The sequence below is a fragment of the Globicephala melas genome, chromosome 11 (genome assembly GCF_963455315.2).
Source record: "Globicephala melas chromosome 11, mGloMel1.2, whole genome shotgun sequence".
Lineage (NCBI taxonomy): Eukaryota > Metazoa > Chordata > Mammalia > Artiodactyla > Delphinidae > Globicephala > Globicephala melas.
The window spans coordinates 51100121-51115868 of NC_083324.2; the positions used below are offsets into that span (position 1 = coordinate 51100121).

Below are 15748 nucleotides of genomic sequence, written 5' to 3' on the forward strand. Positions count from 1 at the left end.
TATCATTTATGGTGAAATACATAGTTTTACACATGAATCTAAAGGTGTTTTATTTTATAGACATGCAGCCGTCTTGGTTGAAACTATTAAGAAGGGAATTCATGATGCTGATGCAGAGGCCAGAGTGGAGGCAAGAAAGTAAGTCTATAATGTAGTTTTTGACAGTTTAAACATACTTTGGTCTTTTCTTTGACAGGAATTATATTGGGAGAATGAAAATATCATTCAAATGTCCCAAGTATTCTATTTGATTAGCTCTTTAGTAAAATGGAGGTTGATTTGTCTCCATTAAATCTGTACTGGGTGTCTTAACAGTTCACTTAGCATTGTCATTTGTACATTCAGCAGTATTCCCGTTCCATCATAACATACTCACTTTTGCTGTGAATAAAAATAACTAATTTATTGAACATTTAACATGTACCTGATACTGTTTAAGGCAGTAGGTATATGTTATTTTCTAATCCTTAAAATGATCCCACAAAGGTGCTGTCTCCTTATGTTGGCAACTGAAGTTTGGAGATTTGGGAGTTTACCCAAGGCCACACAGACCCTAAGGATTACAGCCAGCTTTTGAACTGAGATCTCCTTTTCTCAAAAGCTTGCCGTCTTTCTACCAAAACTTGTTAAATATAGAAAGTATTCTACTTGGCACATTGTGGGTGTATTAAAAACCTATGGGGGACTTCCTTGGTGGCACAGTGGTTAAGAATCCACCTGCCAATGCAGGGGACACAGGTTCGATCCCTGGTCCAGGAAGATCCCACATTGCTGAGGAGCAACTAAGCCCGTGTGCCACAACTACTGAGCCTGAGCTCTAGAGCCCACAAGCCACAACTACTGAAGCCCACGCGCCTAGAGCCCACGCTCTGCAACAAGAGAAGCCACTGCGAGGAGAAGCCTGTGCACCGCAACGAAGAGTAGCTCCCGCTTGCCGCAACTAGAGAAAGCCTGCGTGCAGCAACGAAGACCCAACGCAGCCAAAAATAAATTTAAAAACTAAAAAAAAAAACCTATGGGCTTAAAAACCTTTGTTCTTCTTGAACGTATACATTTTACGGTTAATGTCTAATAATGCAAAGTTATTACTTTTTGTTGTTTGTTCATTTGTTTTACAGGACTTACATGGGTCTTAGAAACCACTTTCCTGGTGAAGCTGAAACACTGTATAATTCCCTTGAGCCATCTTATCAGAAGAGTCTTCAAACTTACTTAAAGAGTTCTGGCAGTGTAGCATCTCTTCCACAATCAGACAGGTCCTCATCTAGCTCACAAGAAAGTCTCAAGTAAGATCATATAAATGATAATTACTGATTTCTTTGTCTCTCCAGCTCCACAAAGTTCCTTATGTTAGATGGTTGAATATCTGATTGCTTTCACTTGAAGCCTTTTTGAAAGATGATGACTGATTGTGCTTATTTTCTTTGGCCTGTTTTCTCAGGGGTTGGATTACATACTTGTATAACTTCTCGTTAGGTAAAGAGTATAGGGATTCAAATTTTGTTTGAATATGTTCGTGTCTGTGAAAAAGATTGGAAAGCATTAATTTGTATACTTTTCTTAATACCTGGAAAATAGTCAATATAGTAAATAGCCCATTTCTAGGGCACTGTAGTGGAAGAACTGTAACGGAGATTCAGAAGTCATCTTCAGAACTCTTACACAGCAGTGTAACTGGTAAAAACTCCACTGCTTTCTTTCCTCACCTCTTGCACGGTTTAAGATTTCAGCAAATCCCTCAAGGGGGCAAAATTATCTAGTATCTGACTCACTTCTCTGTAACTCCACTCATCATTATGTTGGCTACCTCAAACCCTTGCTTCCTTGGCTTACCCCTGTTTTCTGTTTCTGTGGCCCTATGAGACTGCTAAGATACCTAGCAGTGGCCACAACTATCTGAAGATTTCCCCAGGGAAGAGCAGCTCACAGAATGTCAGTTTACCTCCCTGTAATTCCTATCTCTTTAGGACCTTAACCCCACAATGATTGCTGTTTGCCTTTGCAGCTCTCTGGTACAGAACTGGGACTGGGAGGCACCTAGGGCACAAAATTCAAGGAAGCACTCACAGGGTCTTGTGAGTACTGTACTAAATAAAAGTTCAGTGACTTACATGTTTTCGAAGTAAAAGCAGATATGATTTGATTTTAAAAAACAATTCTTGTAGGAATAATTACCTATTTAAACTTCTCTTTAAATTTGTGATAAATCCTTCACCTCAAATGAGGTTTGTTGCTTCTTTTCCCTTTACTTTGATTTACTATACTCAAACTTTAAAGTGTATATGAATCACCTGAAGATCATGTTAAAATGCAGAAGCTGATTCAGTAAATCTGGGATGGGACCTGAGATTTTGCATTTTTTACATACTCCTGGGTGATGTCAGTGCTTTTTGTCTGTGGACCAGACTTTGAATAGCAAGGATCTAAACAAGATATTTTCTTACTCTCGTAGAACATCTTTAAACATAAACAAACAACTTTAAAATCTGTGGACTTGAAGTGGTCTGCCTCAACCTATTAGAGTAACAATTTTAGGGGACAGTTATAAAAATAATATAATACTGGGTTTAATAACCAACTACCAAATTTACCATTTGATAATAATAACTTAAAGAATGTTTTTCAACACTCTGTCATTAACCTCGCTTCCCCTTACCTTTAAAATTTGTAGACAGGGAATTCCCTGGCGGGCCAGTGGTCAGGACTCCATGCTCTCACTGCCGAGGGCCTGGGTTCAATCCCCGGTCAGGGAACTAAAACTCCCACAAGCCACACAGCGTGGCAGATAGATAGATAGATACATACGTACATAGATATACTTTCCAGACTCTCTCACATACTTAGATATTTATTTATGGGCTTCAGAGTACCATAGTAATTAAAGATAAATAATCAAAAAAGATATTAAAGGAGGCAGTGGATTCTTTGAATTGATTCTAGGTGTTTTCCTTTCTAATCATACATGTTATCCTCAGCAGTAGTCCTTAGCTTTGTTTCTGTTGCCCCATGCAGTAATACTTAATAGAACTGCTATAGACCATGTTATACCTACAGGGTAACTGCACGAGTTACCAATGGCCACAACCATATGACTTCGGTGAGACAGGCCTTGGTTACACTGAATTCCCTGTGTACTAGCAATAATACTACCTTTCTCTAAGTAAAATATCTCAGACTAGAAGTGTTGGAGAGTGCTATTATTGAGTTCCCTGTGGTAGTGTGTGCTGAGGACCAGAGTGAACAACAGCAACCTGGTCCCTGTTTCTGTAGAGCTTACAGTCTTTATTCAATGCTAGTTATTTCATTTTTGCTTCACAGCTAACTTAGATACCACTGATATATGACAACAAGTGTTCTAAAGTGATTTGTAAAAGGAAAGTTGAAATCAGAAATACTTCTCAACTCTTCGGAAAACTCAATGTTATTTCATTAATTTTTGTCAGAGGAGTGATAAATTATGTCGTCTTACTAAAAGTATTTCTTTTTACCTTGCAGCCGCCCTTTTTCTTCCAAATGGTCTACAGCAAACCCATCAACTGTTGCTGGAAGAGGTAAATTGCCTTTTTAACTAAGAGTCATAGCATATTTTACTTAATAGAGTAAAAGTGACTTTATAAATAAATTAAAAGTTACTATGTAAAAAGATATTCTCACTCTGGGTCACATGAAGAGTTGAAAAGTTTAAAACACAGAGTTACACTTTAAAAGTTTTAAAAGCACATTAGAACAGTTTTAAAGCTAAACAGTTTAAAGCAGTAGCTTTTAAACTGTTTTAATATGACCCACAGTGAGAAAATCATTTTACATAGTAAATACCACACTTATATACTGTACCTGTGTTTGTATACCATATACATATACTACATGTCATATATATAATATAGTGTATATAATTATATACATACAATATACATATGCTGTGTAGTATATTGTATATAAGTATACATATATAGTATAATCCAAAGTTCCAGGAAGCCTACTTACCCTTACTTGTGATGCATTCTCTTTTCTACTGTGTTTCATTTCTTTAAAGTGCTGTCATGACCCACTTAGTTGATTTCACAGCCTATTAATGGGTCATAACTCAGAGTTTATAAAGCTCCTCATTAAAACTGAAAAACTAAAGACCAGAGATTTAATGACTTAATTGGCATTACCTAAGAGTGGCAGAACCTGCATTATTTTCTGAATTATTCTATTCCCAGGCTAGTTCTACTTGCATTATTCTTATAGTTAAAAAATAGCCCCGCTGTCATCTATTTATCTTGTAACAGTGCTTCATATTCATGAATCAATCATAAACATCATCCTTTCATCTATAAAACAGTCCTATGAACTTTACAAAGTATAGTTATTTTTCCCATGTTATGAAAGGGGAAAATGAGGCAGAGAAATATTGAGAAAATTGTCCAAGAAGTAGTTATGACAGCATTGAAACTGAGGCATTCTGATTTTAAAATATACTAAAGTACTTTCTAGTATCCATTTGGCCACTACTTCCTTTTTGACCATTTGTCATCATGGATTAATCTCATGGTGATTTCAAGTTTATATAATTTTTGTGCCGTTTGCAGTAACTGAAATAATAGGTTACCTTTGCTTTGTTTTTCATAGTATCAGCAGGCAGCAGCAAAGCCAGTTCCCTTCCAGGAAGCCTACAGCGTTCACGAAGTGATATTGATGTGAATGCTGCTGCTGGTGCCAAGGCACATCATGCTGCTGGGCAGTCTGTACGAAGTGGGCGGTTAGGTGCAGGTGCCCTGAATCCAGGTTCCTATGCATCACTAGGTAAGACAGCTAACTATGGGAAAGTACAACATTTTCTCCCTGGTCTCAGGGAAGCAGTGAATCATCATCAATTTCAGTGATTGATGATGGTGATATATTTATCATTTCTATTTCATTCTTGCTAGTTAAGTATAGTCCATATGTTTTATATGATTCTGTCCTTGCAATGTAGTTCTGAGGTATCTGAAATACCTTGTTTCTCTTTTCCCCCTGTTGTGCTCCTAACCATCTTAATCAAAGGAACAATTCTTTATTCCATGATTTGCATATAGAATTTTCAAAGTTCTGCACTACAGCCACATCCAGCTGCTGGATACTAAGGGAGTTTGGTGTTGTACCCAGCTTCTCTATCCTCTTTTTCCTACTTCAGTTCCCTTACCAAGAAGTTAAAGCCTTTTGGAAATCTGGGAAAACTGCAAAAGTGAATCATAATCAAAGCTTAAAAATAAATAAAATACCTAGGAATAAACCCACCTAAGGAGACAAAAGACCTGTATGCAGAAAACTATTAGACACTGATGAAAGAAATTAAAGATGATACAAACAGATGGAGAGACATACCATGTTCTTGGATTGGAAGAATCAACATTGTGAAAATGACTATACTACCCAAAGCAATCTACAGATTCAGTGCAATCCCTATCAAACTACCAATGGAATTTTCCAAAGAACTAGAACAAAAAATTTCACAATTTGCATGGAAACACAAAGGACCCCGAATAGCCAAAGCAATCTTGAGAAAGAAAAACGGAGCTGGAGGAATCAGGCTCCTGGACTTCAGAGTACACTACAAAGCTACAGTAATCAAGACAGTATGGTCCTGGCACAAAAACAGAAATATAGATCAGTGGAACAGGATAAAAAGCCCAGCGATAAACCCATGCACATATGGTCACCTTATTTTTATATAAAGGAGGCAAGAATATACAATGGAGAAAAGACAGCCTCTTCAATAAGTGGTGCTGGGAAAACTGGACAGCTACATGTAAAAGAACGAAATTGGAACCCTCCCTAACACCATACACAAAAATAAACTCAAAATGGATTAAAGACCTAAATGTAGGCCAGACACTATAAAACTCTTATAGGAAAACATAGGCAGAACACTCTATGACATCCATCATAGCAAGATCCTTTTTGACCCACCTCCTAGAGAAATGGAAATAAAAACAAAAATAAACAAATCAGACCTAATGAAACTTAAACGCTTTTGCACAGCAAAGGAAGCCATAAAAAAGATGAAAAGACAATCCTCAGAATGGGAGAAAGGATTTGCAAATGAAGCAGCTGACAAAGGAATTATCTCCAAAATATACAAGCAGCTCTTGCAGCTCAATATCAAAAAAACAACCCAATCGGGCTTCCCTGGTGGTGCAGTGGTTGAGAGTCTGCCTGCCGATGCAGGGGACACAGGTTCATGCCCCGGTCCAGGAAGATCCCACATGCCGCGGAGCGGCTGGGCCCGTGAGCCATGGCCACTGAGCCTGCGCGTCCGGAGCCTGTTGCTCCGCAACGGGAGAGGCCACAACAGTGAGAGGCCTGCGTACCGCAAAAAAAAAAAAAACAAAAAACAACCCAATCCAAAAATGGACAGAAGACCTAAATAGACATTTCTCCAAAGAAGATATACAGATTGCCAACAAACACATGAAAAGGTGCTCAACATCACTAATCATTAGAGAAATGCAAATCAAAACTACAATGAGGTAATACCTCACACCGGTCAGAATGGCCATCATCAAAAAATCTACAAACAATAAATGCTGGAGAGGGTGTGGAGAAAAGGGAACCCTCTTGCACTGTTGGTGGGAATGTATATTGATACAGCCACTATGGAGAACAGTATGGAGGTTCCTTAAAAATCTAAAAATAGAACTATCATACGACCCAGCAATCCCACTGTTGGGCATATACCCTGAGAAAACCATAATTCAAAAAGAGTCATGTACCACAGTGTTCATTGCAGCACTGTTTACAATAGCCAGGACATGGAAGCAACCTAAGTGTCCATCAACAGATGAATGGTTAAAGAAGATGTGGCACATATATACAATGGAATATTACTCAGCCATAAAAAGAAACAAAATTGAGTTATTTGTAGTGAGGTGGATGGACCTAGAGTCTGTCATACACAGTGAAGTAAGTCAGGAAGAGAAAAGCAAATACCGTATGCTAACACATATATATGTATGGAATCTTAAAAAAAAATGGTCCTGATGAACCTAGGGGCAGGACCGGAATAAAGACACAGACGTAGAGAATGGGCTTGAGGACACAGGGAGAGGGAAGGGTAAGCTGGGACGAAGTAAGAGAATAACATTGACATATATACACTACCAAATGTAAAACAGATAGCTAGTGGGAAGCAGCCGTGTAGCACAGGGAGATCAGCTCGGTGCTTTGCTACCACCTAGAGGGGTGGGACAAGGAGGGTGAGAGGGAGACGCAGGAGTGAGGGGATATGGGGATATACGTGTGTGTATAGCTGATTCACTTTGTTATACAGTAGAAAGTAACACACCATTGTAAAGCAATTATACTCCAATAAAGATGTTTAAAAAAAAAAACTTAAACATATATTCCCAAAGCTATTCAGGGTTTGTTTTTTATATCCATCAACCTTAAAAGTTTGAGATTGGTTATCCATATTATTTATCTCTGTTTTGTGCTTCATTTTTCTTTCTCTTGGGTAGTACTCAGGGAACACTAGGCAGGCAGATCATTGGAACACAATAGGAAGTGTAGAGATTCTAGGTGTGAATGTGGTACATGATAAAGGTGGCATAACTACATTCAATGAGGAAAGCATAAATTTACAGTAAATGGTGTTTAGACATATGGCTTTCAGTTTGGTACAAAATTAAGTTAGAACCATGTTTCATACCATATAAAAATTTATTCCAGATAACTAAGAAGTTGAACAAAAATATAAAGCATCTTGACAAAAACATAGTAGTTGAGTATTCATCTAATCTCAGATTGGAGAAGAAATTTTAAGCATAAAGAGCCAGAAAACCATGAGGGAAAATCCCTTGGGATCGAAATCTTAAGTGTGAAAATATAAAATCAAGTGACTGAAAATTAAAAGGGAAAAAAATTTTGCCAATACTACAAAAAAAGCTGAAATGTCAACAAGTTTTATAAGTCTATGAGAAACAGATGAGCTTATTTTTATAGAAAAAAATTTTACATATATCAAGAAAAGCATATTTCAAAATTGCCCCCAAAACCCCCAAACAGATGTTGGACCTCCACTGTAATCAAACAAATGCAAACTGAAAGACCGGTAAATGCAGCAAGAAAGTTAAGGTTCGTGCCTACTATTCATAAAGAATGTGTTTAAAAGTGCTGATGTGAAGTAATCATGGAATACTTTATCTGAGTGGCATTTTAATAATACCCATGAAGCTTTTTAAAATGTTGAGAGTTTTGAGCCAGTAATTCAATGTTTATAGATAATTATGCCAAGAAATAAAAGGAATATTCATTATGTTTCTAAAAATAGATGTATTAGCTTCAACCTTGATGTGTAACAAAGAGGGAGTGATTAAGTTATGGTATATCCTTACAGATACTATGCAGCCATTAACAAGTCATATTTTTTTTAATTTTAAAAAAAATTTTATTTATTTTTGGCTGCATTGGGTCTTTGCTGCTGCACGCGGGCTCAGTAGCTGTGGCACACTGGCCCTAGAGCATTCGGGCTTCAGTAGTTGTGGCGCGTGGGCTCAGTAGTTGTGGCTTGAGGGTTCTAGAGCTCAGGCTCAGTAGTTGTGGTGCACGGGCTTAGTTGCTCCATGGCATGTAGGATCTTCCTGGACCAGGGGTCGAACCCATGTCTCCTGCATTGACAGGTGGATTCTTAACCACTGCGCCACCAGGGAAGCCCCAACAAGTCATATTTTTAGCAAAGATCAAATGATACGGCCTACCAAGCAATGTGTGATACTTTCATTATTTTGTATAAAATTATACATAGATGAAAAACTGGACAAAAATGGGTTTGTTTGTTTGTTTTTTTGTTAAGTTTCATCTATGTTGTTGCATGTAGCTAAAGTTCATTTATTTATATTTCTATGTACAATATTCTATGGTATGAATATATCACAATTTAGTTTTCTGTTCTACTGTTAGTGGGCATCTTGGTTGTTTCCTGTTTTTTTATTATTATGAATAATACTCATGAACATTCTTATATATAGGACTGGACAGAGATGTTTACAAAGATGTCAACAATGGGTTGATTAGTGCTTTTAAATTTTCATAAAACTTTTCTGTGGTAGAAACATTACCTTCCTGGAAATGCATTATTATTTCAATATATGAAAACTAATCAATATAATACACCGTATAGTAAAATAAAGGACAAAAATCACATGATCATCTTAGTAGATGCAGAACAGGCATTTGACAAATTTCAACACCCTTTCATGATAAAAATACTCAACAAACTAGTATAGAAGGGAACTTTCTGAACCTGATAAAGAACATCTGTGAAAAATCCACGTATATACAGGTAGTATATACGTCATGATGAAGGACTGGATGCTTCCCCCAAAATCAGGAACAAGATAAGGATCTCCACTCTTGCCCTTCCTAACAGCATTATCATGGAAGTTCTAGCCAGGTCAGTTAGGCCAGAAAAAGAAATAAAAGGTATCCATATTGGAAAAGAACTGAAGCTATTTGTAGAAAACATGGTCTTATATATAGAAAATCCTAGGAAATTCACAAAAAAACGATTAGAGCTTATTAATAGTTCAGAGTTACCAAAGATAAGATCAATATCCAAAAATCAGTTGTATTTCTAAATGCTAGCAATGAGGGACTGCCCTAGTAGTCCAGTGGTATAGAATCCGCCTTACAACACCGGGGACACCGGTTCAATCCCTCGTCAGGGAACTAAGATCCCACATGCCGTGGGGCAACTAAGCCCACATGCCACAACTACAGAGCCCACTCACCCTGGAGCCTGCGCACCACAACTAGAGAAGAGAAAACCTGCACGCCACAACTAGAGAGAAGCCGGCACACCACAATGAAAGATCCCAGATGCCTCAATGAAGATCCCATGTGGCACAACTAGAGAGATGCCTGCACACCACAATGAAAGATCCCACATGCCTCAGTGAAGATCCCATATGCCACAACTAAGACCCGACGCAGCCAAAAATAAATAAAATAAATAAACAGAAGATGGTGGAGTAGAAGGACGTGTGCTCACTCCCTCTGTGAGAGCACCGGAATCACAAATAACTGCTGAACAGTCATCAACAGGAAGACACTGGAACTCACCAAAAATGATACCCCACATCCAAAGACAAAGGAGAAGCTGCAATGAGATGGTAGGAGGGGCGCAATCACAATAAAATCAAATCTCGTAACCACTTGGTGGTTGACTCACGAACTGGAGAACAATTATACCACAGAAGTCCACCCACTGGAGTGAAGGTTCTCAACCCCAAGTCAGCCTTCCCAACCTGGGGGTCCGGCAAAGGGAGGAGGAATTCCCAGAGAAACAGACTTTGAAAGCTAGTGGGATTTGATTGCAGGACTTCGACAGGACTGGGGGAAACAGAGACTCCACTCTTGGAGGGCACACACAAAGTAGTGTGTGCATCAGGATCCGGGGGAAGGAGCAGTGACCACATAGGAGACTTAACCAGACCTACCTGCTAGTGTTGTGGGGTCTCCTGCAGAGGCGGGGGGTGGCTGTGGCTCACTGCAGGGACAAGGACACTGGAAGCAGAAGTTCTGGGAAGTACTCTTCTGCATGAACCCTCCTGAAGTCCGCCATTGGCCCCACCAAAGAGCCTTTAACCTCCAGTGCTGGGTCATCTCAGGCCAAATAACCAACAGGGAGGGAACTCAGCCCCACCCATCAGCAGACAAGCAGATTAAAGTTTTACTGAGCTCTGCCCACCAGAGCAACACCCAGCTCTACCCACCACCAGTCCCTCCCATCAGGAAGCTTGCACAAGCCTCTTAGATAGCCTTATCCACCAGTGGGCCAACAGCAGAAGCAAGAAGAACTACAATCCTGCAGCCTGTGGAATGAAAACCACATTCACAGAAAGATAAACAAAATGAAAAGGCAGAGGACTATGAACCAGATGAAGGAACAAGATAAAACCCCAGAAAAACAATTAAATGAAGTGGAGATAGGCAACCTTCCAGAAAAAGAATTCAGAATAATGATAGTGAAGATGATCCAGGACCTCGGAAAGGAAAAAGAATGGAGGCAAAGATCAAGAAGATGCAAGAAATGTTTAACAAAGACCTAGAAGAATTAAAAAACAAACACTTAGAAGAATTAAAGAACAAACAAACAGAGATAAACAATACAATAACTGAAATGAAAAATACACTAGAAGGAATCAATAGCAGAATAACTGAGGCAGAAGAATGGATAAGTGACCTGTAAGGCAGAATGGTGGAATTTACTGCCACGGACCAGAATAAGAAAAAAGAATCAAAAAAAATGAAGACAGCCTAAGAGACTGGGACAACATTTAATGCACCAACATTCACATTTTAGGGGTCACAGAAGGAGAAGAGAGAAAAAAGGGACCTGAGAAAATGTTTGAAGAGATTATAGTCGAAAACTTCCCTAACATGGGAAAGGAAATAACCACCCAAGTCTAGGAAGTGCAGAGAGTCTCAGGCAGGAGAAACTCAAGGGGAAACACGCCAAGAAACATAGTAATCAAATTGACAAAAATTAAAAACAAAGAAAAATTATTAAAGGCAACCAGGGAAAAACAACAATTAACATACAAGGGAACTCCCATAAGGTTAACAGCTGATTCCTCAGCAGAAACTCTACAAGCCAGAAGGGAGTGACACGATATATTTAAAGTGATGAAAGGGAAGAACCTACAACCAAGATTACTCTACCTGACAAGGATCTCATTCAGATTTGATGGAGAAATCAAAAGCTTTACAGACAAGCAAAAGCTAAGAGGATTCAGCACCACCATACCAGCTCTACAGCAAATGCTAAAGGAGCTTCTCAAAGTGAGAAACACAAGAGAAGAAAAGGACCTACAAAAACAAACCCAAAACAATTAAGAAAATGGTAATAGGAACATACATATTGATAATTACCTTAAATGTGAATGGATTAAATGCTCCAACCAAAAGACATGGATACAAAAACAAGAACCATATATATGCTGTCTAAAAGAGACCCACTTCAGACCTCGGGACACATACAGACTGAAAGTGAGGGGATGAAGAAAGATATTCCATGCAAATGGTAAACAAAAGAATGCTGGAGTAGTAATACTCATATCAGATAAAATAGACTTTAAAATAAAGACTGTTACAAGAGACAAGGAAGGACACTACATAATGATCAAGGGATCAATCCAAAAAGATATAACAATTATATACGCACCCAACATAGGCACATCTCAATATATAAGGCAAAAGCTAACAGCTATAAAAGAGGAAATCGACAGTAACACAATAATAGTGGGGGACTTTTAACACCTCACTTACACCAATGGACAGATCATCCAAACAGAAAATTAATAAGGAAACACAAGCTTTAAATGACACAATAGACCAGATAGATTTAATAGATATTTATAGGACATTCCATCTGAAAACAGCAGATTACACTTTCTTCTCAAGTGCACACAGGACATTCTCCAGGATAGATCACATCTTGGGTCACAAATCAAGCCTCGGTAAATTTAAGAAAATTGAGATCATATCAAGCATCTCTTCCAACCACAATGCTATGAGAGAAGAAATAAATTACAGTTAAAAAAACGTAAAAAACACATGGAGGCTAAACAATACTAAATAACCAAGAGATCCCTGAAGAAATCAGAGGAAATCAAAAAATACCTAGAGACAAGTGACAATGAAAACATGACGATCCAAAACTTATTGGATGTTTATAGCAATACAGTCCTACCTCAAGAAACAAGAAAAATCTCAAATAAACAATCTAACCTTACCACCTAAAGGAACTAGAGAAAGAAGAACAAACAAAATACAAAGTTATTAGAAGGAAAGAAATTAAGATCAGAGCAGAAATAAATGAAATAGAAACAAAGAAAACAATAACAAAGATCAATAAAACTAAAAGCTGGTTCTTTGAGAAGATAAACAGCACTGATAAACCTTTAGCCAGACTCATCAAGAAGAAGAGGGAGAGGACTCAAATCAATAATATTAGAAATGAAAAAGGAGACGATACAGCGGACACTGGAGGAATACAAAGCATCATGAGAGACTGCTACAAGCAACTCTATGCCAATCAAATGCAACTCTATGCCAGTCAAATGCACAACCTGGAAGAAATAGACAAATTCTTAGAAAGGCATAACCTTCCAAGACTGAACAAGGAAGAAACAGAAAATATGAACAGACCAATCACAAGTAATGAAATTGAAATAAAATTGTAATAAAATCTTCCAACAAACAAAAGTCCAGGCTTCACAGGTGAATTCTGTGAAATATTTAGAGGAGAGGTAACACCCATCCTTCTCAAACTCTTCCCAAAAATTGCAGAGGAAGGAACACTCCCAAACTCATTCTACGAGGCCACCATCACCCTGATACCAAAACCAGAGAAAGATGTCACAAAAAAAGAAAACTACAGGCCAATATCACTGATGAATACAGATTCAAAAGTCCGCAACAAAATTCTCACAAACAGAATCCAACAACACATTAAAAGGATCATACACCATGATCAAGTGGGATTTATCCCAGGGATGCAAGGATTCTTCGATATATGCAACTCAATCAATGTGATACACCATATTAACAAATTGAAGAATAGAAACTATATGATCATCTCAATAGATGCAGAAAAAGCTTTTGACAAAGTTTAACACCCATTTATGATAAAAGCTCTCCAGAAAGAGGGCATAGAGGGAACCTACCTCAACATAATAAAGGCCGTATACGACAAACCCACAACAAACATCATTTTCAATGGTGAAAAACTGAAAGCATTTCCTCTAAGATCAGGAGCAAGACAAGGATGTCCAGTCTCACCACTCTTATTCAGCATAGTTTTGGAAGTCCTAGCCACAGCAATCAGAGAATAAAAAGTAATAAAAGGAATACAAATTGGAAAAGGAGAAGTAAAACTGTCACTGTTTGCAGATGACATGACATGATACTATACATAGAGAATCCTGAAGGTGCCACCAGAAAACTACTAGAGGTAATCAATGAATTTCGTAAAGTTGCCGGATACAAAATTAACGCACAGAAATCTCTTGCATTCCTATACTCTAACAACGAAAATCAAAAGAGAAATTAAGGAAACAATCACATTCACCACTGCAACAAAAAGAATAAAATACCTAGGAATAAACTTACCTAAGGAGGTAAAAGACCTGTACCTAGAAAACTATAAGACACTGATGAAAGGTATCAAAAATGACGCAAACACATGGAGAGATATACCATGTTCTTGGGTTGGAAGAATCAATATTGTGAAAATGACTGTACTACCCAAAGCAGTGTGTAGATTCAGTGCAATCCCTATCAAATTACCAATGGCATATTTTACAGAACTAGAACAAAAAATCTTAAAATTTGTATGGAGACACAAAAGGCCCCAAATAGGCAAAACAATCTTGAGGGAAAAAAATGGAGCTAGAGGTATCAGACTCCCTGACTTCAGACTATACTACAAAGCTACAGTCGTCAAGACAATATGGTACTGGCACAAAAACAAATATAGATCAATGGAGCAGGATAGAAAGCCCAGAGATAAACCCATGCACCTATGGTCAACTAATCTATGACAAAGGAGGCAAGGATATACAGTGGAGAAAAGACAGTCTTTTCAGTAAGTGGTGCTGGGAAAACTGGATAGCTGCATATAAAAGAATGAAATTAGAACACTCCCTAACACCAAACACAAAAATAAACTCAAAATGGATTAAAGACCTAAATGTAATACCAGAAGTATAAAACTCTTAGAGGAAAACATACGCAGAACACTCTATGACATAAATCACAGCAGGGTCCTTTTTGACCCACCTCCTAGAGAAATGGAAATAAAAAACAAAAATAGGGCTTCCCTGATGGCACAGTGGTTGAGAGTCCGCCTGCCGATGCAGGGGACACGGGTTCGTGCCCCGGTCCGGGAAGATCCCACATGCCGCGGAGCGGCTGGGTCTTTGAGCCATGGCTGCTGAGCCTGCACGTCCGGAGCCTGTGCTCTGCAATGGGAGAGGCCACAACAGTGAGAGGCCCACGTACTGCAAAAAAAAAAAAAACAAAAAAAAACAAGACAAATGGGACCTAATGAAATTTAAAAGCTTTTGCACAGCAAAGGAAAGTATAAATAAGACGAAAAGACAACCCTCAAAATGGGAGAAAATATTTGCAAATAAATCAATGGACAAAGAATTAATCTCCAAAATATATAAACAGCTCATGCAGCTCAATATTACAAAAACAAACATCCCAATCAGAAAATGGGTAGAAGACCTAAATAGACATTTCTCCATACAAGACATGCAGATGGCCAAGAGGCACATGAAAAGCTGCTCAACATCACTAATCATTAGATAAAATGCAAATCAAAACTACAATGAGGTATCACCTCACAGTGGTTAGAATGGGCATCATCAGAAAATCTACAAACAGCAAATGCTGGAGAGGGTGTGGAGAAAAGGGAACCCTGTTGCACTGTTGGTGGGAATGTAAATTGATACAGCCACTATGGAGAACAGTATGGAGGTTCCTTAAAAAACTAAAAATAGAATTACCATATGACCCAGCAATCCCACTACTGGGCATATACCCTGAGAAAACCATAATTCAAAAAGACACATGCGCCCCAGTGTTCGCTGCAGCACTGTTTACAATAGCCAGATCATGGAAGCAACCTAAATGCCCATCGACAGACAAATGGATAAAAAAGATGTGGTCCATATATACGATGGAATATTACTCGGCCATAAAAAGGAACGAAATT

General features: G+C 38.3%; 1 protein-coding gene across 20 annotated transcripts in view; it reads left to right on the top strand.

Moving 5' to 3' along the window:
* The window catches only part of CLASP2 (cytoplasmic linker associated protein 2), a 183856-nt gene that overhangs the window by 95025 nt on the left and 73083 nt on the right, over positions 1-15748 (top strand). For all 20 annotated transcript variants that reach the window (XM_060307485.1, XM_060307486.1, XM_060307489.1 and 17 more), the window contains 4 exons: positions 61-138; positions 1119-1286; positions 3496-3551; positions 4615-4788. In XM_060307485.1, coding sequence (XP_060163468.1) covers positions 61-138; positions 1119-1286; positions 3496-3551; positions 4615-4788 — 476 coding nt within the window. The remainder of the gene's footprint in view (positions 1-60; positions 139-1118; positions 1287-3495; positions 3552-4614; positions 4789-15748) is intronic.